Source organism: Melanerpes formicivorus, unplaced genomic scaffold (genome assembly GCF_026170545.1).
Source record: "Melanerpes formicivorus ecotype bairdi unplaced genomic scaffold, bMelFor1.0.p_v2 SCAF_18, whole genome shotgun sequence".
Classification (NCBI taxonomy): Eukaryota; Metazoa; Chordata; class Aves; order Piciformes; family Picidae; genus Melanerpes; species Melanerpes formicivorus.
The window spans coordinates 8,019,164-8,042,849 of record NW_027142370.1 but is presented as its reverse complement, the minus strand read 5'-3'; the positions used below and the strand labels follow the sequence as shown (position 1 = coordinate 8,042,849).

Here is a 23,686-nt window from a genome sequence, read left to right as displayed (position 1 = left end):
ACCTGCTTTTCTTCTGGGGACTGGATGAGAGGGTGATGGGGTCACTGCTTCTGTGAGACCCAGAGATGAGGAGGGAAGCAGGGTGAGCTCAAGTTTGGGTTCATGGAGCTTTTTCAGGAAAGCTGGAACCCTGGGGGCACAGGTTGCAGGAGCTGGAGAGATGGCTGAGCCGGTGGGTGTGGCAGCTTCCTGAGCAAACCTGATGGTTAAAAGCATTATTTGAGTCAGTGTTACAAAGCTTGTAAGCATCTCAATGTTTTCTCAATATTAGAAAATAATAATTCTTTAACCAAAATATTTGGTCGGGGTGGGGGAGAGCCTCCTTCTAAAAGCTGAGCTTTGTGATACCAAAGTGCTGCATTTATACAGATTTCTGCTGTCAACAGGCAGCAGTGCCTGATGGCCGAGGCTGAGCCTGGGTGTTGCAGTGGCTCTTTGGGTGGTGGCTCCTCTTGTCTCTATCCACAATGTGTGGTTACTCAGGGTACATCTGCATGGGGGGTGTGTTGGGGGGGGTCCCTGGCTGCCCTCTGGTTGAGTGTCTGCTGTGTTATGTGTGACTTGACCTTCATTTGCAGCTGGAGTGTAACAGGTTCCCACCCATAGCTGCTTGGTTGCAATCCAGTTTGGAGTGAAAGAAGAAACTGGAAGAATTACAAGTGTTTGCCTTGGAATCAACAGTTCATTTTATTTTCTTCACTTGTCACAAATTTCCTTCTCTGTGCTGCTGAGAGGATTGCTGGGAAAAAGAAATCCCAAACCTCAGCCTGTTCTCTTTGAAATGGGATGTGTTGAAGCTTCTATAAATGAATATTCATTAATGCTAGTGAGTTTTGTGACCAAATCAAAGGCATACATTAACATTGGTGAAGTTGGCAGGCATCAGACTTGAACTGCCTTTTTTATTTTAATGTTTTACCCTTCTAGCCCTTCCTCTCCTTCATCAAAAGCAAATCAGATATTCTGTGTTATACCTTGCATGTGCTGCCCATCCCACAAGAGCCCACTGGATTTGTCTGCATGTATCTTCTGAAAGCTCCATTCTACTATGGTAAATTAGGTATTTCATCCTGCCACTAAGGAAATGCACTGGAGCTTCAAGCCTTCTGGGCTCTGAGGAAATGTGATAGCTCTGTGAAGTTATGCAACAATAACAGAGATGATGAAATCATATAAAAATGTCATGTGTTCCTGTGCTTCATATTTTACACATGCACACTCCTGCTTTATGGAGCTGCACTGGCTCCTGGATTCATTGGAATAGTGGGAAACTCATTTTTGACAGCGGTCTGTGTGCTCATACTTTGTTGTGGGTTTTTCCCTTCCAGGCCTATGCTCCTTGCATGGGGCCAGAAGCCACACTGAGTACCCAAGGACAAGAATGCCCAGCATCCAGCCACAGCATCCAGCCACAGGCACTACTTGCAGTCAGTACTTGCTCAAAACTTCCCTCTGAGGTCATGTCTGCAGCATAAGGAAGTTTGTGAAGGAAGAGGCAGGGGCTGGTTTCATCTCTTACCAGCGGGGAGCAGATGCTCTTGGGAAGACAACCCTGTGGTGTCCTTCCTGGGTTACTTCTGTTGGTGCATGTGGGCATAACTGCTTCCTTGTGCTTTGTCTGACCAGGCCTTGCCCCTTGTCTCCTTCAGACTATTAGCAGTACCTGGCCGATGCCCCCTTCATCTCTTTCCCCCAAAGCAGCTTTATTCATGCCTTTTCTTCTCCCCTTTATCCTGTAAGTGTCTAGGACAGCACTGGGATGCAGACAGGTCCCCTGTGGCACAATGCATCTCCCCACTCACATGTACTAAATTTGCATCTGTTGCATTAATTTCATTTCACCTGCCTGGTTACTGATTTCAGCTCCTGAAAATTCATGCTTCTTGCAGTTTATCCTGTTTGTGACTCCCTTGCTGCCCTTTATGCATCCCAGGCAGCACTGAGGCTAGCTGTTGTTAGCTAAACACCAGCACTGCTCCAGTGTAAGGTGCTGTTCAGTTGTGAGTCAGATTGGAGAAACTGAGCCCCTTTCACTTTAATTCCTGTAATTACTGAGGTCCTTCTGTCTTTAAAGCACCAGACCAGGTCCTGGGTGATGTAATACAGAAATGCAGTGAACCAGTATGAGGATTTTGGTCACACCCTCTGCACTGTATTGTTATTTGGAGGGTCTCACTCCCCGGGTTCAGGAGTATTAGCTGGGGATGGAGCAGGTTGTGCATAATGTAGGAATGGTCAAGAATGCCTCTGCAAGAGCATATATCTCAGGCTGCATAGTACAGTCAGCCATCAAATCCATTGCTGAGGTGTTTTTCTGCATGAGGTGGCAATCTTTTGTGCTTGGGTTGTGCAGGCATGCTGGCATGCAGGCCAGATTTTTCCAGGATACATCCCCCCCGCCCTTGCTGTTAACATCACTATTACACTCCTCTTGTGCAGCAGATTACAGGGAATCAATGGGGATGATGACACTGAAAGATCTGTTACAAATTATTTTGTGTGGTTTGGCGGTGCGTGGTACTTTGCAAGCAAGGACTCAGCCCAGATGAACTCAAAATTACAGTATATACAGAACACAATTAAAATGTGTGTGTGTAAAATGTTTGTTAGAAGACTTGTTTGTTCCAGTAATGGCTGCAACCATTAAAAAAACACCATAATCAGTGTGAGCTCAGTGAAGAGGAGGTGTGAAGACAGTTCTACTGAGGAAAGAGGGAATAGCCAGTCACCAAAGCAAGGAGGGACATGGGAGAAACAAATGGTGCTTGAATCTCTTAGAAAAAGGAATAGTAATCCTGGGAATGGTCCAAGGGTTGGCATATGAATGGGGGAAGGAGCCAGTGGTCCTGAGCTGGCAGTCTGTGAGGCATGGAGAGGTAGAGAGATGGTACTGAAGAGGAAGGATCTTACTGTTGACCTTAGCAAGTAAAGAAAAGAGCTGTCAGAAGATGAGAAAAGGAAGCAGACACAGGGAAATAAAGAGAGACTGGAGAAATTCTGAGGAGTGGGCTCAGAGAATAATTTTAGTTGCAGCTTTTTTGATTGATTGATGTGAAAAGAGCTGAGAAATAAGCAGGCTTTGGCTGAAGGCAGCAGAGTACTTTGAGAGAGGAAAAAAGTGCATACATCTGGACTTCTGTGTGGGACAGTGGACTCAACTGTCCAGGATCCAGACAGAACCTTTCTGCTTGACCTGAGAAAAGTGGTGGTGTAACATGAGGTGTTCTGGTGTGAGACAACAGCAGTGTAAGAGATGCCAGCTTTGAACACCAGGGGAGACATGTCTTATAGATGCAAGTTGTGCTGAGTACCTGCAATGTGGAACCAAGGTCCTCATCTAGGTTTGGATCTATTTCATATTTCCCCTGGCTGTGCTTTTTTCCCCCCCACCCACCTTCCTTAGCAATATGAAACTAAACACAGATTGGTGAGTGATGTGCCAAAAATGTTTGAAAATCTGACTGAGAGCTGGGCATGGGAACAATGACTCACATTATTATTCTGCTGTTGGTGCAAGATTTGGACTGATTTAGACAACACTTTGTCCTGCTTTAAAACACCAGGGCCTGGGATTTCTGGATCCCCTTTTACCCTTGAATATTTGCTTAATACTCAAAGTTATGTTTTTCCATCTGTAGCTGCTTAATAGACTTGGCCTTTGTCAGTTTACCTGTCTGTTGATAAACATTAGAGCATTCACATTGCACTGCACTTGGACTTGGCAGCTCTGGAGATGCTTTTGCTGCTTCAGTAGCAGTTGTTGGACTTCCAGCCACCATTTCCATGATTCAGTGATTAGTCTTTTCCTTTCCTTTTTCTGCAGCAGAAAAAGTGGCCCTACTGTTATGCCACCTCCCTTTGATGTCTCAATTATATTCAGAGTAAGTCCTTCTGGGGACATTTCTAGGGAGATCACAACCTCTGGCAGAAGGACAGAAAAGAGGGTTCAGGGCAGTGAGTTCTTCATCTGCCACAGCAAGTTTGTCAGCTGTTGCCTGCATCAGGTCTTCAGTGTCATAGCTGGTGCCAGCACAGGGAGTTGAGCTGTGTTTTGCTGGAAGCTGGGCAGGCTTAGAGAGGGGACAGGGACTGATTGATGTGGTAAGGTGGTTGTTCAAGTCTGAATCTCTTCACAAGTGCTGAGAGCAACCACTGCCAATGAACCACTTCCCTGACAAGAGGTCAAGGTCTGTTTTTTTGCTTTGCTGACATTTCTTTTGTAAGCAAGTTTATACATGGGGTAAAAGACAGAAGCTTCTTTTTCCTTTGTAGGATCCAGGAGAGCCTGCTGGCTTGTGAAGCAGTTAGGTGTTGTGAAAATTAGTTGGAATAAATTTCTTGCTGCTTTGGTAGGTATGAGAAAGATGGCACAGAGATGAGCAGCAAAATAATTTGCAAGTTTCTAATCTTGCTACATGTAAAGATCATGACATTGTCCTTGGAGACAGAGACACTGGGATTACTCTTGCTTGCCACTTGATGGCCTTTACACAAGACAAAGTTTCAGTCTGTAGTGCATGTCCTGATGAGGTTTAAGGCCTCAGCTCTTACTTACATGACTAATAAATGTCACAATAATAAATGTCTCCACTGTAAGTCTACACTCTGTGTAAAATCTAAGTAGAGCTGACCCCTCTTGTTCACCTTGCACATGGCTGGCTATAGGATGGTGGAAGGGTTGTCCAGGGACAGGTGCTGAGACCATGTGAAATGGAGAAGCAAGTGTTGCAACTTGCTCTGACTTGCAGGGGAAGTGGACAGGTGAGGCAACAGGGCAGCAAAAAAGTTTCTAAATAGAAATAATGCACTTTGTATCCACCACACTTAGTCCATCATGAGTTACTATTGCTAACATCATATGAAAAGGCCTTTCCTACTGTTCTGCTTCCCTGGCATCCACTTCTTCCACCCAGAGAAGGGATTCCTTATGGTCTGAGCTGGATTTCAACTGTGAGTGGTGCCAAAGCTTGTGTGTCCTAGTAACCTGCTGCAGGTATGTGACTAGAACTTGGAGCTCATCTTCAGTTCAGTGGCACTCAGCAGCCAGCCCTGATGTAAATTTCTGTTATTTTTTTCCCCAAGTTTAACCTTTCCTATGCATGGCTTGCTGAGATGTTGAGCTCTGCTCTGACTGACATAACCTGCTTGTAACCCCAACAGATGTCTATGACAACACACAGTGCAATGGCTTCAATTCTCCAGCCCATACTGAGGGGAAACCCCTGCTAATGTCAATAAATACTGTCTTCAGTAAGATGTTTGTTGTGCTTCCCTTCTAAAAGCAAAGCAAAGATGACATTTGCAGTGAAGAAATCCCCATGGAGTTAGTAGCTGTAGGAGTAACCCTTTTAGACTATGTGAAATTGCTAGCTGAATATAAAGCCAGGTCTCCAAAGGGGAAACCAAAGAAACCAGATCTTTTAAATGAATAAAGATGAATGAATATTTTGGCTGCAGACCAAGATACAGCACTACTACAGTCAACATAATTCCTACTAAATGAATTGCCATATAGTGGAGTGCATTTGTTAAGGAAAAGACCTTAAAAGCAAGATTCTCTATTAGTGGCCCATAGGAAATGATCCCTCAAGGATAGAATGTTTTGCAATCAATTCCCTGAGATGATTCAGGGATCACCTCAGCTAAAAATTACTTCCTATGGAGAGTAACCTGGACATGAAATTCAAAGGGCAGGATAGTGCTGATTAAAAGCAGGTCTTCTGTAAGCAAACAGTACTTCATGAAATCCCATTTACAGCTCTTTGATCCTTATGAAAGGATTTAAACAAGCATTCCTCTTGGGAAGGATGCCTTTCTTCTTTTGCCATTAAGTTTAAAAATGTTCCTTATTTGTAAGTACTTTGCTAAAAGGAAGGAAATTTAACTGCATTGTATCACAACTGGGACTGAATCTGACCAGCTCTGACAATAGACAACCAAATATATGCGCAGAAAAAACCAGCCCTAGCCACAAACCCCACAAAAGCAAACCCACCAACAAAACAATAAAAATAATCCACCCCACAAAACCCCCAAACCATCCAAATAAGAAAACTAAGGCTAAAATACTCTCTTGTATATCGTGGAGAATAAATGTGCTGGAAGGAGAGCAGAGAAGCACAGAGGAGCCCTGGGTGTCTTCTGCTGTTAGCCAGTGGGAGTTTTGCCTTTGACAAACTGTTCCTTTGCATATAGTCGTCTTGTGGAGATTTGGATGATCAAGGAGAACGCAAGCATCAGCCTGTGTCTTTTGAGCCTTCCCTCTCAACTGGGGATGTCATCTCTTTTCTAACTCTCAGGGGCCTTTTGTAAGCCTTAGCAACAAAGGTTTCTCTCTCAAATGCTGAAAACAAGTAAAGGTGAATGTCTTGGCTGCAAGTGTGATAATGTACCCTAATGCCTTCTTCTCTCCATTGCCTTTAATCTGCACCTGCATTTATAGGCAGAGTACTGTAAGTACAGGTGGATTTGGAATTTAAACTGTTTTCAAATGGCTGTTTAGCATAAAGTCCTTAGCCATCTATAGGGCCATTGACTAATCTGGGTTTTAGAGAATACAGCCATTGTCACTTTGGAGCTAGGAGGACAATGGTATCTTCTAATAAGTCCTCAGAATTATGCAAAGGATGAAATCACTGCTGAGTGTTTGCTCCTCCTTTAGGCCTGGAAAATCCGGGACACAATGCAGCAACCTTTAAAGTCCAAGTGGAAGAATGAAGCAGCACTTAGGGTGATATGCTGGGTGTGTTATATGAAGTTTGTTGTAGTTAATTGTAAAGCAAACTGTAAATAATCACAAAGACTTAAGAGATGAAAATGTGACAGCACAGGAACAGCCTGCCCAGAGAGATGGAGTCTCCTTCTCGGGAGGCATTCAGAATCTCAGGCGTTCAGGATCTCAGGTAGTGATAGGACTAGGGGGAATGGAATGAAGCTGCAGGTGGGGAGATTCAGGCTAGATGTGAGGAGGAGGTTCTTCACCATGAGAGTGGTGAAACCCTGGAATGTGTTGTCCAGGGAGGTGGTCGAGGCCCCGTCCCTGGGGGAGTTTAAGAGCAGGCTGGATGAGGCTCTGGCCAGCCTGATCTAGTGTAGGGTGTCCCTGCCCATGGCAGGGGGGTTGGAACTAGGTGATCCTTGTGGTCCCTTCCAACCCTGAATGAAACTAAGAAACTATAAGAACCCACCTGGATGTGATTCTGTGCAGCCTGATGTAGGCGAACCTGCTTTAGCAGAGGGGTTTGGACTAGGTGATCTACAGAGATCCCTTCCAACCCCTATGATTCTGTGATATGTAATAGAATTTACATGTGTGGAAGAAAAAGCAGGAACATGATAGCAAATATCAGACTTGCAGTCTGGACAGATGCTGCTACTTGGTGAAAACACAGCTTTTGAAATCTCTTTGAATCTTTCTGTATGGCAAGAATACATAGTGGCAGACTCATTCTTTATTTTTGTTTCATTGTTCAAACTCCATCTTGTACGACAGAGGTGTGGCTTCCTCTGATCCTGCAGGTGTAGTACTGTGGGTATTGACACTTGAGACGTGCGTGGTTTGCTCTAACTTGTGCTGCGTTGTATTTTGACATGCTGTGTATATTCGAGATAGTGTTTATTTAGTAAATCTTATGGCAGAAGATGACAGTGTCTATTACTCTCTTTTTCAGCAGTTCCAGAAGCTGACTGAGAACTGCATGTCTAAAAAAAGTATTTCAGTTTTGTTGTGTATAGTATTTTTAAATACCCCTATCTCTGAATGGGGAATAAAAGCTGATCTAAAATTTCTTTGTAATCGCTCCTGCTCTAACATTTGAGTCTAACAGTTGGATTGTATTTACAAATGATCCAGAGCTGAGGGATTTACTGACCCAGGGGACTTGGGTTTCATTGTGCAGAGCCCACTGCAGTTTCTGACCGCAGCAGATCGCAGGCTCATCATCTGGCAGGTGGATGCTGATCATGCTTGCATCTGCTGGCCCTGTACGCTTGGGAGCCTGTGGAAATATGGACACGTTTCACAAGAGCTGAGCCAAGCTGACTTTAAAAACTCAGCAAAACAGGCAATTTGTACAAATCTTGCCAGACACCAGCTTACAGATGCTTTGTCTTGCTCTTACAATAGTTGTAAGGGAGCGAAAGCCACTGCCTCATGGCTGAGCAGCCAGCTCCTCCTCCTGCAGCAAACGATGCTGAGTTGGTGGCATCTCCTTCTGCTGCCATGAAAATTGCTGTCATGTCACAGACTAAGCTCTGTGGCTTTGCTGACAGATTAAGCAGGAGAAGCTCGACTGCGATTAGCAAAAAAATCACCGGGAAAGCAGCACGGAGGGTTTGAAGGTGAAGAGCTGTGGATAAGGCTGTAACATACTCGACAGCGAGCTGAGCTGGGAGGTGGCAGAGTGCTTGTAAAATGGAGCTGCAGGGAGCCAGAAGATAAGCATCGCTGCTGTGCTGATGCTGTGTCGTAGCCAGGCACAAAACCCGGAAGCAAAGAGCGCTGCATCGATGTGCTCGCATCACTGCAGCAGCCAGAGTGAAGGAGAGACACCTTGGCTCCCACACCCTGCAGCAAATGCTGGGCAGTGGCATGGATTTACAGCGGTGTTTCCTCATCTCTCACGTCAAAGACAGCAGTTCTTTTTTACCTCCTCACATCTTGGCCCCTAATGAATTACTGAATTTATACTTTCAATATAATGCTCCCTCTCTCTTTTGCTGTGTTCCTGCTGTCTGTCCTTAGGCTGGAGGGAGGAGAGGGCTTCCTTTGGCTTGCAGTAGGAAGAGATGGGCTTGCAGTGTCTTGTGCCAGGCAATGCTGTGAGAACTCGGTATGAAGCCCTCAGGGCTCAGCAGGCACGGCACTAGTGGCTGAGACATCTGTTAGCTGAATGGGAAGGTGGCAGTCACCCTATAAAGGCTTTTACGGTATTGTCACCCCCTGAGCTGTGTAATGAGCCCATTATTGTTTGCTTTGTGAGAGCACCCGAAGGTGAGTGGCTGAGGGTACATCTAGGCTAGGCAAAGAAAGTCTTGCCTTGAGGGGTTACAGCTGAAAAGGGGAAATATGGGCCAGCACTGCATTAATAATTCATGAGCTTCAGGTCACTCCTCACTTCACTGCCCCCTGATTTGCTCTGTGGCTGTCCTCCAGCCTGGAACATTGTCCAGGTAGAGGACTTTGGTCCCTGGTTTTTCTGAATATTTGGCACTTAGTAAGAAAACTGCAAACCTGCAGACCCCTAATAAATGATAAATGGTCTCTGGCTATGCGTAGTCAGGCTGCATACCCCAGGAGACTGACCTACTTCACAGACCTTGTGTGTGCTCAGGTTTCTGTCCAGGATTTCACTGCCATACGTGCCAGTGACCTAAACCAGTGCAGGAGTACCCAGGCATTGGTGACCATGGCAGTGTCCCTTTGCTTTCATGCCAGGGCTGTGCCTGCCCCTGAAGTTTGTGCTTAAGCTATGGTGGGGAATGACTGCTCACATGCTGACCAAGGGTTTGTATGAAAGAACCTTCATTCTTTCATGAAGATTTACCCACATTAATCCACACTTTCCTGCTAGTTGCTTATGTTCCATAATTATTCCAGCATGTTCTTGGAAATGCATCTCTGTGGTTAGGTGCACAGAGGCTTCTGACACTGCAGCTCTGGCTGAGGACAAGCCACTTCTGCTCCTGAGCAGGGTGTATGAGGCAGTGCCCGTTTGCTTGGGCACAGCATGCTGCGGGGATGTCCACCAGCACTGATATCCCACCTGAGTTGCTTGCGCCTACCAGCACCATCTGTGTAAAGGTAATGAGTTTTGCTTGTGCTCCTGGCTTGAACGACATGTGATGTGTGCTACAGACATGCTGACAGCTTGAGCTGGTTGGGACAAGCTCCAGCAAACCCCTTTTTCTTCTAAATTTGCTCATTTGTTGGAATGGAAATGTGTGTCAGAGGTGTTTCCACATCTATCAGGTCTTGATGAAAGTTGGGCAAGGCTCCACGGCACCCTCCCTGGTAGCTTGGCAGACTACCTGCAGAGCATCAAGTTTGGTGGGTTTTTGGCAGCCTCATCTCCCATGGCTTTCTATTCCTGGTTGGGAACAAGCTTAGCCACAGGCCAGTTCAGGTGCAGTTTTGCACCATCTATGTTTCCTTCTGAGTGGGAAGGTGTCAAGAATTAAAACATTGAAAGTCTCTTTAAAGTGCAGTTTTCTTTCTTCACCAGAATTTCTTAGACCCTCTGAAAGTTTGAAAAAGACAAGACTTTGTAGCTGAATATTCAGTAATCCTTTATAAACTGTAAGTGATGCTTAATTTAATGGATGATTCACATAATTGAGTGCTTTATAGAAACTGCATTTGTGTCCTTTTTAGTTTCAGATTAATACCTAGTTTTGCCACTTATATATGTTTATGTATAAATACATGTCAAAACCTCGGGTCTACAGTTATATTTTTTGCTGAGGTTATACTTCTGCTTTATTTTAGGGTGTCTTATTTTCCTGGCCTGTTAAATTTGGGTTTTATTTGTTATGCATCTTAGCCTGTTTAAAAAGATATAAATTGCAGAACATCTTGATGAGTATGGGGATTTTTGACTCATTAGAAGTGACAGATGCAGTGCTCTGGTAAGGTTCCCTGCCCATAGCAATAAGCTCTTGCCTCTTGTAATTGGGCAGTGTTAATGTTCAGAAAAGCAATTGAATGAGCTTAAAAAGAGCTCACAAGATGGTGGTCTCTGCAGGTCACCAGGCACTGTAGTAAATCATCATGGTGAGGAGATGCAGCTGCCAGCACATGGGAAAATGACTCATTACCATTCCAGCTGCTGGCTCACAACTCCTGCAATTACAAGTGGCAGTAGAAAGGCTGGGGAAAAAAACAGGGAGCCTGCTCTGGCAGATTCCAAGCTGAGGACTTGGAATCATCTGCATACTTTTAACAAGGTACCAACATCTGAGACGTGTTGCATTGCACTTCTGTGCCTTGGTTCCCCCACCCCAGGGTCATCTCTCTGTTACAGCACATGGAGAAAAGCCTCAAACTTTGTGTCACAGACTGTATTTAAAATGTTATTTCTCTCCTTCTTTCTCCCCTTAAAATTTTTGTTGCTCCCTTTTTGCTTCTCTAAAATGGTATGGGGATGCTATAGAGGCCATCCACCTGCCAAATGTTCAAATACTAGCTGAGAAGTAAATCTGCTGCATATAAGTGAGAAGTTACACTGAAGAAAGGCTGTTGTAACATCCCTGCCTCTGACTTAGCACTTTTTAAATCAATAGATTCTAGGAGCTCTGTATTGTTATCCTGGTTTTTATAGACAAGGAAACATATCAACTTGTTTAATTGTTCTCTAAACTGGGAACTTGGAACATGCAGGGTTTATATATTAAACCAGGAGTACAAAATATGGACACAATGGAGATTCTGAGTTATTGTTTAGTGAGTCAAGGAAATAATTTACAATAAATGGCTCTTTTATATGTGAATAGGAAAAGAAAGTTCTGACTACTTTAGAAGCTTTCAGCATTCACAGTCACTTGGCAAAAGCTCAGCAGCCTCTCCTGACCTTTTCCCATTTCAAGCTCTATTGCTCTTCCAGGGGTGCCAAGAGTCCCAGGTGAGCTCAGCTTGGCCATTCCCATGTCAGACAATTAATTTTGGTGGCTTCTCTTCCCTTTTCGGCCTTTGTACAGTAAAGAGGTGGTAAAAAGGGGATGTAGCAGGATTTCAAATGTTTCTGTGTGCAATGAATTCTGCTTTGAGGAAGGAAGACTGTGACAACCATGAGGCCTTGTGCCCCAAATGTCAGAAATAGGTATTCAGTGATACTATGATTTTCTGCTCTGCTGTCTATATACTCATGTGAGCCTATGGCATAGACCTTTATATAGTGTAAGTGCTTTGGTATTGGTGGCTTCCTGTATAATATAAACCTGTTTGGTATCATCAGTATGTTATGTTCCTTTGTTTCAACACACCCACATTTCTTCCTTTTTTCTCTTTTTCCTCAGAGTGATCGACTGCTCATTAAAGGTGGAAGAATCATCAATGATGACCACTCCTTCTATGCAGACCTATACCTTGAAGATGGACTCATAAAGTTGGTTGCTGTTTTGTGTTTTGGGTTTTTTTAATATTGAATTATTTTTTTTTGCATGCCTGTTAGTACAGACTCAATGATCCTCGAGGTCCTTTCCAACCTAAGTTATACTGTGATACTGTGATACTACTGTGATTTCTTGATGGTACTGACTCAAAATGTTGCAGCCAGCCATCTCACTTTCCTCCAGATGTGAGGCCACAGTAGAGGAGTGTTTATAATTATGAAATTCCATTTTGTGTTTACTAAGATTAGATAAGTAGCAATTTTCTTTACTGCAAACCAAAGGTATTTGGTTTTCCAACAGTTCAACCCCAGTTCCTTCCAAAATAGTCCAGGCAAATAGGCTCTCTCAACATGAGAACCAGTGATAAGAACAATGAATATATTTTTTTTGGTCCCTGTATGACAAAAGGCTCATTACCATTTTCTTCCTAACATCTAATCTGAGTGAATGCAGCCATGCTCTAAAGGATTGTAGGACACAGACATGTGCCCTCTGTTACACAGTTCTTATGGGGACCTTCTCAGTTGTCCTGTTGGCTGTTGCTGAAGCAACAGCATGTTGTGTTGTCCAATGTTGTTAAGTGTTGCTTATATATCCCTGTTCTTGCTTAGAAGATGTATATGATCTTAAATCTTCACACCATCAGAAAGAAAAAGCCTACTGATTTGTCAGGATACCAAACATGGGGACTGTGAAAGTATTCCTTAGGTGAAAAACGTGAACTACATGTTACTCACAGCCTGAGAAACAGTCACAGAGATGTCTGTTCCTGTAGCTCCTACCTTGACTTAAGTGGAGAATGGCATCTCTAGTTTTGCAAAGTTATGTGCAAAGTGTGTGCAAGCACCCTGATGTGCACAAAGATCAAAGCTTTTCTTGACTGCTACCCGTTTTCACTAGTGACCTAACAAGTTTGCACTCCAGAGGCTACAATTTCATACACAGAAACATAATTGTGGTTATCTGATAAATAATTCATTGCCTACTTGTTTTCAGAGCTTTATTTTTTTTTATGAGAAACTCTCATCACATCAAAAGTCCAATTCTTTCTATGTCTGTGGCTACTTATGTTATTCATCATTCAGGGTATTATAACAGAAAACAGTCTGCACACTTTTATCTGTGGACTGTGCTTGTCTTTTTTAATGCTTCACTTTGCCTTTCCAGTTGCAGCGTTACTTGCATTGCGGAAGTGGCAAAAGGAGCACAGTGTTTTTAAGTGGAGAAGGCACAAAATTTGGAACATGTGACCCACCTGGTGGATGTGGGGAGGCCTGTGGATGTAGTCTACCTGGACCTCAGCCAGGCCTTTGACACCGTCCCCCATAGCAAACTCCTGGCCAAGCTGTCAGCCCATGGCTTGGACGGGAGCACACTGCGATGGATTAGGAACTGGCTGGATGGCTGAGCCCAGAGAGTGGTGGTGAATGGTGTCACATCCAGCTGGCGGCCAGTCACTAGTGGTGTGCCCCAAGGATCAGTGCTGGGCCCCATGCTCTTTAACATCTTTATTGATGATCTGGATGAGGGCATTGAGTCCATCATCAGTAAATTTGCTGATGACACCAAGCTGGGGACAAGAGTTGATCTGCTGGAGGGTAGAGAGGCTCTGCAGAGGGACCTGGACAGGCTGGGCAGATGGGCAGAGTCCAACGGCATGAGATTGAACACATCCAAGTGCCGGGTTCTGCACATTGGCCACAACAACCCCATGCAGTGCTACAGGCTGGGGTCAGAGTGGCTGGAGAGCAGCCAGGCAGAGAGGGACCTGGGGGTACTGGTCGATGGTAGGCTGAACATGAGCCTGCAGTGTGCCCAGGCAGCCAAGAGGGCCAATGGCATCCTGGCTAATCTGTGCTTTCTGATAGGTACTTCAGCTGAGTTTTTCAGTGCTTTTGTTTATTCACATGCAGATTTCCTAGCAACACTTGAAAGTGTCAGAACTGATTTAACAGCTAAGTGCATGAGACACTGAGAGTCTGAAACTGCTGTGAAATTTTGGCCTTGGTTCCAGAAATGCAATGGTACTTGGTAGACAGGTTAGCAATGCCAGCCTGTCAGCTGCCCCTGTGAAGTGCACAGACTCCCTCTAAAATACATGTGTGGATCCATATCCCCAGGAAGTATTCTTAGCTGCCCAGCATAGCTAGAATTAATGCTGAATAGACAGGCAAGATCTTAATTAAAAAAAAAAAGTCTTTATCTTTGCCCAAGGAGGCAAGTTTACTATTCAGCACCCCAACCTGTGCCTGGTTTCCTGGATTGAGATGACCTAAGGTTTTTATTTGTAATCTAGGCTCTGAAAGAGCAGCTAATTTGTGAGGGCAGCTCAGTGTGAAATGGACTTGGGTCCTAACAGTGTTCAGATGATAAATTCTGCAGTCTAGGAAGTTGCTATATTTTCAGGGACTTGCCTCTTCTAGTTTCTCCAGCTGGAGCTGCACATTGTGTCTGAAGATTTAACATCATTGTTAAATGTTGCTCAAGATCCTTTGGAGCAGGACCTTGAACCTCAGGCATCTATGTTTCAACTGATGCCCTAACCCTCCAGCTGCAAATCCTGCTGATAATACAGAATTAGTTCCACAGAATGGAGCAAATACCAAACCACTCAGCCCAGAATAGGCAATAGTGTCCTAGTTTTGCTAGGCTATAAAGGATCTGGGTTAATTTTCTTATTCTGCAATGGAGGCTGATTGGAAAATTGAGGGTTGGGTTTCTCTTGCAGGCTAATGAAGTGAATGGGGACTTTTAACACTTATGTCCCTGAAGATTGTCCTGCAGAGAGGAATGTAGATGTTACCTTGAATGTGTTTGAAATTAGCTATAGTTTGGAGGTGGTAAATGCTTTTTCACACCTATCAATCATCAAACTGACTCCATAGGTGCAAGGCATCAGTGGTGCATGTGGGTTTTTCCTAGCTGAAACTTAAGCCTTGCACACTCAGATGGCAGCTGAGAGGCAGTTCTCTGGTATCTAAAGAGTAACTTAGATATTTAGTAATTTAAATTGCCACTGTCATGTAAATAATGTATTTTGCCTGCTTCTGTCCTGTCTCTGTTATTGACATGAGGAAATGAGCCCCAGTCTCTCTGCTCACTGACAGGTCACGCGCTCTGGTTGGTGCCTGCTGTCCTCTGCTCTTCCTGCCAATGTGAAGGGTTTAGTTCCTCTGAGCTGGAAGGGGGCTAACAAGTGTGCAGAATGGGTGGCTGGGAACAGGCTCTCCATTGCAAGGCAGGTGATGAGCCAAATGCCAAAAAGAGATCCAGACTTGATAACAAGAAAAATAACTCCAGAGTCCTGGGGAAGGTTTTCAGCTTTCTCAGGTTAAGCTTATGGGAGCTGCAGTCTGATGTTTCCATTGTGCTTTAATCAGCTCCTGTACAACAGAATTTATCAGCTTGTTCAACTGAAGGCTGCACACAGCATCAGCTTTCCCTGAGTGTGAGTTTTCTGGTTGCTGGTGCATTAGGAAACCAGCTCAATCATTTATACAGTGTCTACAACGCAGTTATCTGTGCTATTGTAGTTTTTCACCCACAAGTAACTGAGCCCCATTCTTAACATATGCTTAGCAATTCAGTGAGCAATTCAGGAATCCTGTCACATTATATCCTGCTACGTGTTTTAGTCAGTCAGAATAAAAATAACCTTGAATGCCAGTGAAGATCAATCTTTTCCCAGCCCTAGTCTTGATGTCAGGGCAAGAGAAGAGACAGCCTCCTGACAGGTAACAATGCAGCGTCATCCACAAAGGCTGTTTGGTCCTGTGTCAGTTTAGCATGGATGACTTCAGCCATTGCCAAATAAACTTACTCAGCCACATACTGAAAATAAGTTTCAGGGAGTCATCAGAAAACTTCAGCATGTAGTTAGGACTCTTTCAACATTTTAAAGTATGTGTCTTCAGTGGTAAATACTGATGGTGGTAGGAAAAAAGCCCTGACTGCTTTACATTTTCCTGTAGATTTTTTCCTTAATACTATTTTCAGAGGGTGGAGTGAAATTTCACTTCAGACATATGTAAAGGAGATTGGTCACAGTCATTTTTTTCTTTTCCCCAGTTTGCTTTTTTAGCCACATGAACACTGTACAAAGGTTGAGGCTTGCTCTGATTAAACACAGGCAAGGGATTCAACTAAGGAAAACGAGTGCAACAGCATTGTTGTGCATGGGGCTACCTAACTTTATCCAAGTGCTTTGTGGTATGCCTTTGCAAGTCAGATTTTAACAGCAGAGGAGCTTCTTACAACTTTTTTTCCCCCCACAACTGGATGTGCTGGCCTGCTAGTGGCTTTTTCATATCAATTCCCTGTTTGTGGTGACATCATTAGTGCTCCTTACAGCTGTAACCACGCCATGACATGCTCCCAGTGCTATAGTGTTGATGAAGATGAGTCACCAGATGTGGAGCTGCATGGCTTCAAGTGGTGTTGTCAGCTCTCATGAGTAAGCCCTTTTGGATTTGTTCAGCCCTGAGTGACTGAGACCCCAGCATGGGATGCTGAGGAGAGTTTGCTGATCCAGTGGCTGTGCTTCCCTCCAGCCAAAACCTGGAGCATGGGGGAAGCCAATCTGCTGGAGGTGACATTTTTGCATAGCATATGAAACAAATTCCTGACCTCTTGGGGCTATTTATTAACTCTGGTGGTTTGGCCAGATTCCAGTGTGAATAATTATCCCTGCATTTTGCTGGGTTTAATTAACAGCTATATTCATTTTCTGTTCTGGCTTGTTGTGAGTGGCTGCTAATCAGTCGCTGTGTTTTGCTCTGTAGGTGGGAGTCGCATTTTAATATGGGAGAAAGGGATTCAGGAGCTCAGATGTCTGGGCTATTTGTTTAGCTGTGGATAAATGTTATCTTATCCCAGACAAAAGGAAATTAAGACAAGGACTGTGTGGCTGTAATACAAGATAAAATAAGTGAACTTAAACTACCTCATAGTTGTCTCCAAGCCCAAATATATATTACAGTGTAACAGCACAGAGGCATGGCTTCCACACAGACCATGCCTTTTCCTGTTTGGCACCATAGGCAATAAAAATTTAATGTGGCTTTAGAAGTTAAAGGGTAATTTACTCAATGAACAGCAAAAGTATTTTGATTGTAGGTATCTGCAGTTTGCTTGATAGCAGCATGTTGGGACAGATTAGTATTTTTAATAGTGGGAGGGGAAAAAAAAAGTCTATTTTGAACAGCTGAAGGGGAAAAGATGGCAACAGTTATTTAACATTTTAAATACCCTCTTCTGCACAATGTTTCACTGAGATTTAACCATAAGAGGAGGATGAAGAATAGGTGACAGAGGTGTTCGGGTCTCTTAACTACACATTTCTGTATCGTGGCATATTTAGATCTCTTTCAAGGATAAATTTGCATTGCTTGATTACAAAGTAATTATAACTCCTGTGGGATGTGCTTTGTGCTTCTGCAATTTGTTTACAATTCCATCTTGCTGTTATATGTGATCTGTGTTTTTCTGCTTTCATTTAAGAACTTACTATACAGAACTGGAGCTCCCAAAAGAGTATTAACTCTAGACGTTTGTAATGGTTTAACGACAGGACACTTAAGTCTCACCCTGAATCATATAAAAAAATAATCAGTTTTTAATGCTTGAGCATTACAACTTCGTTATTGGCCTCTAGAGCAATGCAGAGCAGCCCAAGCACAGGGCTGAGCTAGGCAGGCTCATGGATGCTTTGTTCTGTCAGTGCTGTGCAGAGCAGCCGGAGCAGGTGCTTGATCTTTACCTTCCCTTTGGGATCCCAGTTCTTTCTGTAGGGCCTCTAGGTTCCTCTTCCCTGTGTGCCTCAAATAGCTCTTGTCCCCTCTGCTTCTTTGTTTAAATAAAATAACACTGGCTTTCTTTGCTGCATAGGCAAATAGGAGAGAATCTGATTGTTCCTGGAGGAGTCAAGACCATAGAGGCTAACGGGCGCATGGTTATTCCTGGGGGAATAGATGTCAACACTTACCTACAAAAGCCCTACCAAGGAATGACTGCTGTTGATGACTTCTATCAAGGCACAAAAGCAGCGTTAGCAGGGGGCACCACCATGATCAGTGAGTACTAGCAGTACTAACTCTTCCCACCCCAAGCTGAAGCTCATGTACCATAGATGGCAACAAGTGCAGAAGACTTCATATCTGAGGTCTTCTGCAGTGCATCTTCAAATTTCAGGGCACTGTGTTGGAGATCCGTCTGTTGTGATGCTAAGAGATGTGGGTTAGTACCAGATTTGGTAGTTAGATGATGATTGGACTCAATCATCTAGCCAAAAACTACTTTGTGACTCTATCATTGTCACCCAGAGCTGGCATGAAAATAAGCCTACCCAGAAAGAAACAGGCAGTGGCATGAGGAATTGTCTCTTGGATTTCCCTCTGAAATACAGATGGAGCCCTGGGGGTATTGTACCTACTCATGGGATTTTTGAACAAACATGTAATTATTGCAGTAAATATGGCACAGAATATCTGGCAAACACCTGCTGCTCCCACCCAGTGAGATTTCAAGGGCTTTGGAAATGAGAAGATGCTTATTTATGAACTTGTATTTGGCATCAGGAATTGAGGAAGCATTTACCAGTGATGTCCTGGAGGAACATCTTTCTTGGTGGAAGGGACAAGTTATTTAAGACCCTCTTCTGTCTACCACATGACAAAATGAGATCCAGCTCTTTCCTACTACTGATTAGGCTTTGTGAGGCAGTTCATGTGACATAAAGTGTCTTAGCTTCCTAGCTCAGAGGAGCTACCCAGTGGGGTTTTACACCTGCTGGATTGGAATGTGGCTTCTTTTGCTGAGCAGTAATATTTCAGTTACCCCTGTTCAGCAGCTTGTGTAAGCTGAAAGGATCTCTGGCAATAAGCATAAAATGCTGTGCTGCTCATTACTTCTGTAATAATTTTTTCAATTAATGTTCTTCAGTTGAGGCTTCCTTTGCAGCATGAGGTTTGCAAATGTCACTGGTAAGCCCCTCTTGCTTTGTTTCCATGCTTATCTTTGACATAGCCCTGCAAAGTTAAGTGTATGTGCATAAGTAGTCATGTCTCTCTTTTATGCCAGTAAACACTGTGTCACCTTCAGATGCAGAAAGGCTTGAGACAGGGAAGATGTATAGTTGCAGCACACTTCATCTGCCCTATAGTGTGGCTGAGTGTTTGTGCTCTACATCATCTGTGTTCTGAACTTTGGCTGTATTCCCAGTTCTGGCTGCTGAGAAAGCAATCGACATCTCCACTGATATATTGGTCAATACAGGGTCAGTCCAGTGACTGTGAGACCCTGGTGAATAATAATGTTTACTATGAAATACATAGAAACAGAGACATCAGACAATAAGTATAGGTAAGTCCAGAACGTATGGTCTTTTGCAAAACAATTAAGAGAGAAACAAACCTTCCTTAAACTGTGCAGTGCTTGAATCTTCCACTTGTGACTATGGATGCTGTACCAAGCAGGTTGCCAGGCTCAGCTTTAGTAGAGACTGTCCACAAAGTCTGCTGTATCTGAGACAGCAGGATCGGCCTAACATCCCAAAGTTAGGGTCTGCACACAGTCTGCCTCCAAGGCTTCTCTTTTGGCTGAACTGCTGGAGGGCTACTGACAGGCACTGAGGAAATCTGAGCAGTGTGCAATCTGGGTAACAGATGCTGAATCTCTTTTTCAGTTGACCACGTGTTTCCAGAACCTGGATCAAGTTTACTGACCTCCTTTGAGAAGTGGCATGAGGCAGCTGACACCAAATCCTGTTGTGATTACTCTCTCCATGTGGACATCACCAGCTGGTATGATGGGATTCGAGAAGAGCTGGAAGTGCTGGTGCAAGACAAAGGTTAGTGAGTGAAAATTAGTAGCATTTTTTTGAGTTTCTTGGAATATCATATGGGGGTAAAATGTTGAACTGTTTTAATGAAGGCATCATCCAAAACAGAAATGCCCAGGCCCTGGTTATTCTGCCCAAGATTCTGCACTACCTTGAACACATGCTTGGTGTTCTGTAAAATGGACCTGAAACTGTGTATTAGTGATAGTCATCAGTAAGGCCCAAGAAGGGAGAAGGTTTACTCCAATATTAGACATAGAAAATTAAGATGTATATGTTGCCAGTTACAAAGATATCACTTCATGGTTGCTTGTACATGTGGAAATAGGCTCAGACATTGCACATTTGGCTTTTAAGTTAGATCTCATAAATCAGCATTTAAGGTAGTCAGCCCAGTCACCTTGGATCCTCTGTATCATATATAGAGAGAATGAGACATTGAAGTGTAGCAGTTCAGATTTTAATTAGACTGGAATGGCCTATTTAGCTGCCTCAAATTAATCCCAAATATGAAGGGCAAATGTGTCTGAGAAATAGGCATCACAGACTGTTGCTCATTTCTCAGCACTGGCTTAGGATAACTTTCTTGTGAGACTATAAAACATGCCTGCATTTTTACAATAGGTTCCAGTTATTAGGGGAAAAAAAAAAGGATGTTAAACTTAGGTACCTAACACTGAGAAATATCCTGATTTTCTCAAGTGCTTGGTCTCCAGCAGTGTTCCCTGAAGTTTCCAGAAGACACTTTGTTTCAGCACTGAATAAAACCAGGTCACTTCTTCAGGAATCTATTTAAGCCACTTACAGGCTTGATTCAGTTGAATTAACAGGTCTACTATCATGTGAGATGCTGTAGGTTAGCCTAGCTGGATTCCAGCTACCACTGCAGAACAGCACAGATGAAAACTCCTACAGATCCTTTTCCACATGTGCCAGCTCAGTGTGGCAGTTTTATACATAGAGGCTGTCTTGGTGGTACCAGATACCTGTGTGTGGGCAATTGAATCTAGCTTTGAGAAAATCATTTTCAGAGAATCATAGAATCAATAATGTTCGAAAAGACCTCAAAGATCATCAATTCCAACCTGTTACCCAAGACCTCATGACTACTAAACCATGGCACCAAGTGCCATGTCCAATCCCTTTTTGAGCATCTCCAGGGACAGTGACTCCACCACCTCCCGGGCCAGCCCATTCTAAAGGCTAACAACCCTCTCTGTGAAGAACTTTCTCCTCACTTCGAGCCTCAACTTCCCCTGGTGCAGTTTGAGACTGTGTCCTCTTGTTCTGGTGCTGGTTGCCTGGGAGAAGAGACCAATCCCCATCTGGCTACAACCTCCTGTCAGGTAGTTGTAGAGAGCAATAAGTCTCTCCTGAGCCTCCTCTTCTCCAGGCTAAACAACCCCAGTTCTCTCAGCCTCTCCTCATAGGGCTTGTGCTCGAGGCCTCAAGGTCCTTAAAATTCTACCTGACAGCATGATTTTTTTTGTCCAGAAAGATATTTTCCACTTAATACTATCCTTGAAAATGCATGAATATTAATCAGGAAATATTTTCTGAAATGGTGTGTAATTACCATGGGTGAATCTGGATGACCCTCGTGTTGGCAAGTCCAAGTAATATGCAGCATCCTTGGGAAGGTGTAATGCTAGTGATGACTTGGATTTGAAAAATTCTCCTTTGAAAAAATTCATACAGCAAACCAAAGCACAACTCTATTTTTGAGTGAGCAGTTGTTCTCTGAGATACTGTGGAGGTGCAGTCACGTAGGAGAATTTATCCTGTATTGCAGCACGTTAGCAGTACATGTGCTGTACAACCAGATTTTAGGCAGCAAATGCCTTGCATCAGCAAGACTGCACATGGTTTAGAGAAACTGCAGCTGGTCTGACATAGGCCTTTAGAATATAGGTGATTTTTACAAGGTGATGACATCTGTCAACACTGGTGGTGCCAAATCTGTGCTGTTTCCCTGCTCTCAGCGTTAACGTGGACACGCTGCTGTGCGTGGTCTGACTGAGCTCTCGGACAAGCACTGAGTGCCTCGTTTCAAAGGTTGGGTACTATTTTCCAGGGCTCCTGGATCACAGATGGCTCAGCACTCCCAAATTTGCCTGAGGGCTGACATTAAAAGCCTGGTGCAGATGGTTAGGTTAATAGTTGTCTCCCAACTATCAAAATGTGAATTTTCAATCTAACTCTGACCTGCCTTCCGGTCTTCAGTGGTTCCTGAACCAGGTTGTGTGGTGGGGCACTTGGTGGCCTCTTTGGTGATGATGGCATTAGGAGGTTACTTTTGTTCTCACAGATACTGCAGTAAGTCTCAGGCAGTCAGTGTGAAATTGTCATGTGCTAGGAGGCACGAGGTAAGGGCCAGTATGAAAGCAGCAGCAGCACAATGGGGGATAGTGTGGCATGGCAAGGGCTTTCAAGTTAATGGATAATATCTGCTGATAATTGGAAACATTCGAGCCCCCTGGTGCAAACAGAGGTGATGTCAGTGGAGTGACTCTGGTTTACGTCAGCTGGGACTCTGGGTTGGTTTTGTCCTCAGCTGCTTGTCTGGTGGGTGGGTTAGCTGAGCACCAGGGCTGCGTGAGGCTGATGCAGCCTTGGCATGAGTAACCTTGTCATGAGGTGTAAGTGAATAATTAATCAGTTCTCAGTCAATACAAAGACAGGCTTTGGAAGGGTCTGGAGATTTTGTAGAACCAAATGTTGATTATAAAGACTCAAGCTTGTAGCATTAACTAATATGGGACTGGGCTTCTCTGGTATATGCAAAGGTACAGCAGCCTGAGATGTGATGACAGGAGCCTCACTTGATCCTTTACTGCACTGCTCAAAAACACCTGTAGCACTGTCTGAAGTTTGGGGAGGATCCTTTTAAATGCTGCTGGTGTGAGAGCAAGCAGGACATTAAGAAGAAGGTAGGATGTAACAAATACTAAGCATTATGGCCACAGACCAGGGCTTTTTTAAAAACACATATTTCCAATGAGTAGATAAAGAGGGCAGAGCGAGGCATTAGACAATGAGTCTATTCTTGGATGCCTGTATATTAATTTGTGTTATTTTACCTTGGTATCTCATAAAGGTTTAAACCATCTTCCCTGTTAGCTTATAAAGGCAGCCCATGGGATGCCCTTCCACTTAGTGAAAGGTAGCTGGGGTCATGGATGTGCATTAGTAAGGGAGAGCTCTGCCTCTGTGCTGTTGGAGTTGTCTGTAAAGGAGAAGCTCAGGATCACATGGGACCAGCTGAGGATACAAAGGAAATAAAACAAAAAGGAAGAGAACTTGTATTACTTGGGTCAGTGTATGTTTTCCACCCACAGTCCCCAGAGAAAGCTGCCATATGTCCTGTGGTTTTGTGGTTGAATGAATTACCTTTGGCTAGATCCCAGTGGATAAGCAGGAGCAATGGATAACCCAGTGCTGTGCCTACAGAGAAGTGTGTGGGAGAGGATTCAGTCACATGCCATCACTGAGGCTAGTTGGCATGGCTTGGACCAGCCTTGACACATCTCTCATTGCTTCATGTATGCATGGTCACTCATGCAGAAAGGTGGCTCCTAGGTGCAGCTGACATCTGAGAGACTGTATGGGTTTGTGAAGAGAAACAGAGCTTTCCTGCACAACAGGCTGGGCAGATGTGCTCAGTCAGAGGGGAGGAGGTGCTGCAGGCAGGAGGCTGTACACACTGGCCCCAGGGAAGGCACAGTCAAGCTGAATTAATGT

The 23,686-nt window shown here is 44.0% G+C and overlaps 1 protein-coding gene across 2 annotated transcripts in view; it reads left to right on the top strand.

Moving 5' to 3' along the window:
- Positions 1–23,686, top strand: part of CRMP1 (collapsin response mediator protein 1) — a 51,706-nt gene that overhangs the window by 4,356 nt on the left and 23,664 nt on the right. For both annotated transcript variants that reach the window (XM_068149497.1, XM_068149498.1), the window contains exons 2-4: positions 12,013–12,101; positions 17,995–18,179; positions 19,790–19,954. In XM_068149497.1, the coding sequence (XP_068005598.1) occupies positions 12,013–12,101; positions 17,995–18,179; positions 19,790–19,954 (439 nt within the window). The remainder of the gene's footprint in view (positions 1–12,012; positions 12,102–17,994; positions 18,180–19,789; positions 19,955–23,686) is intronic.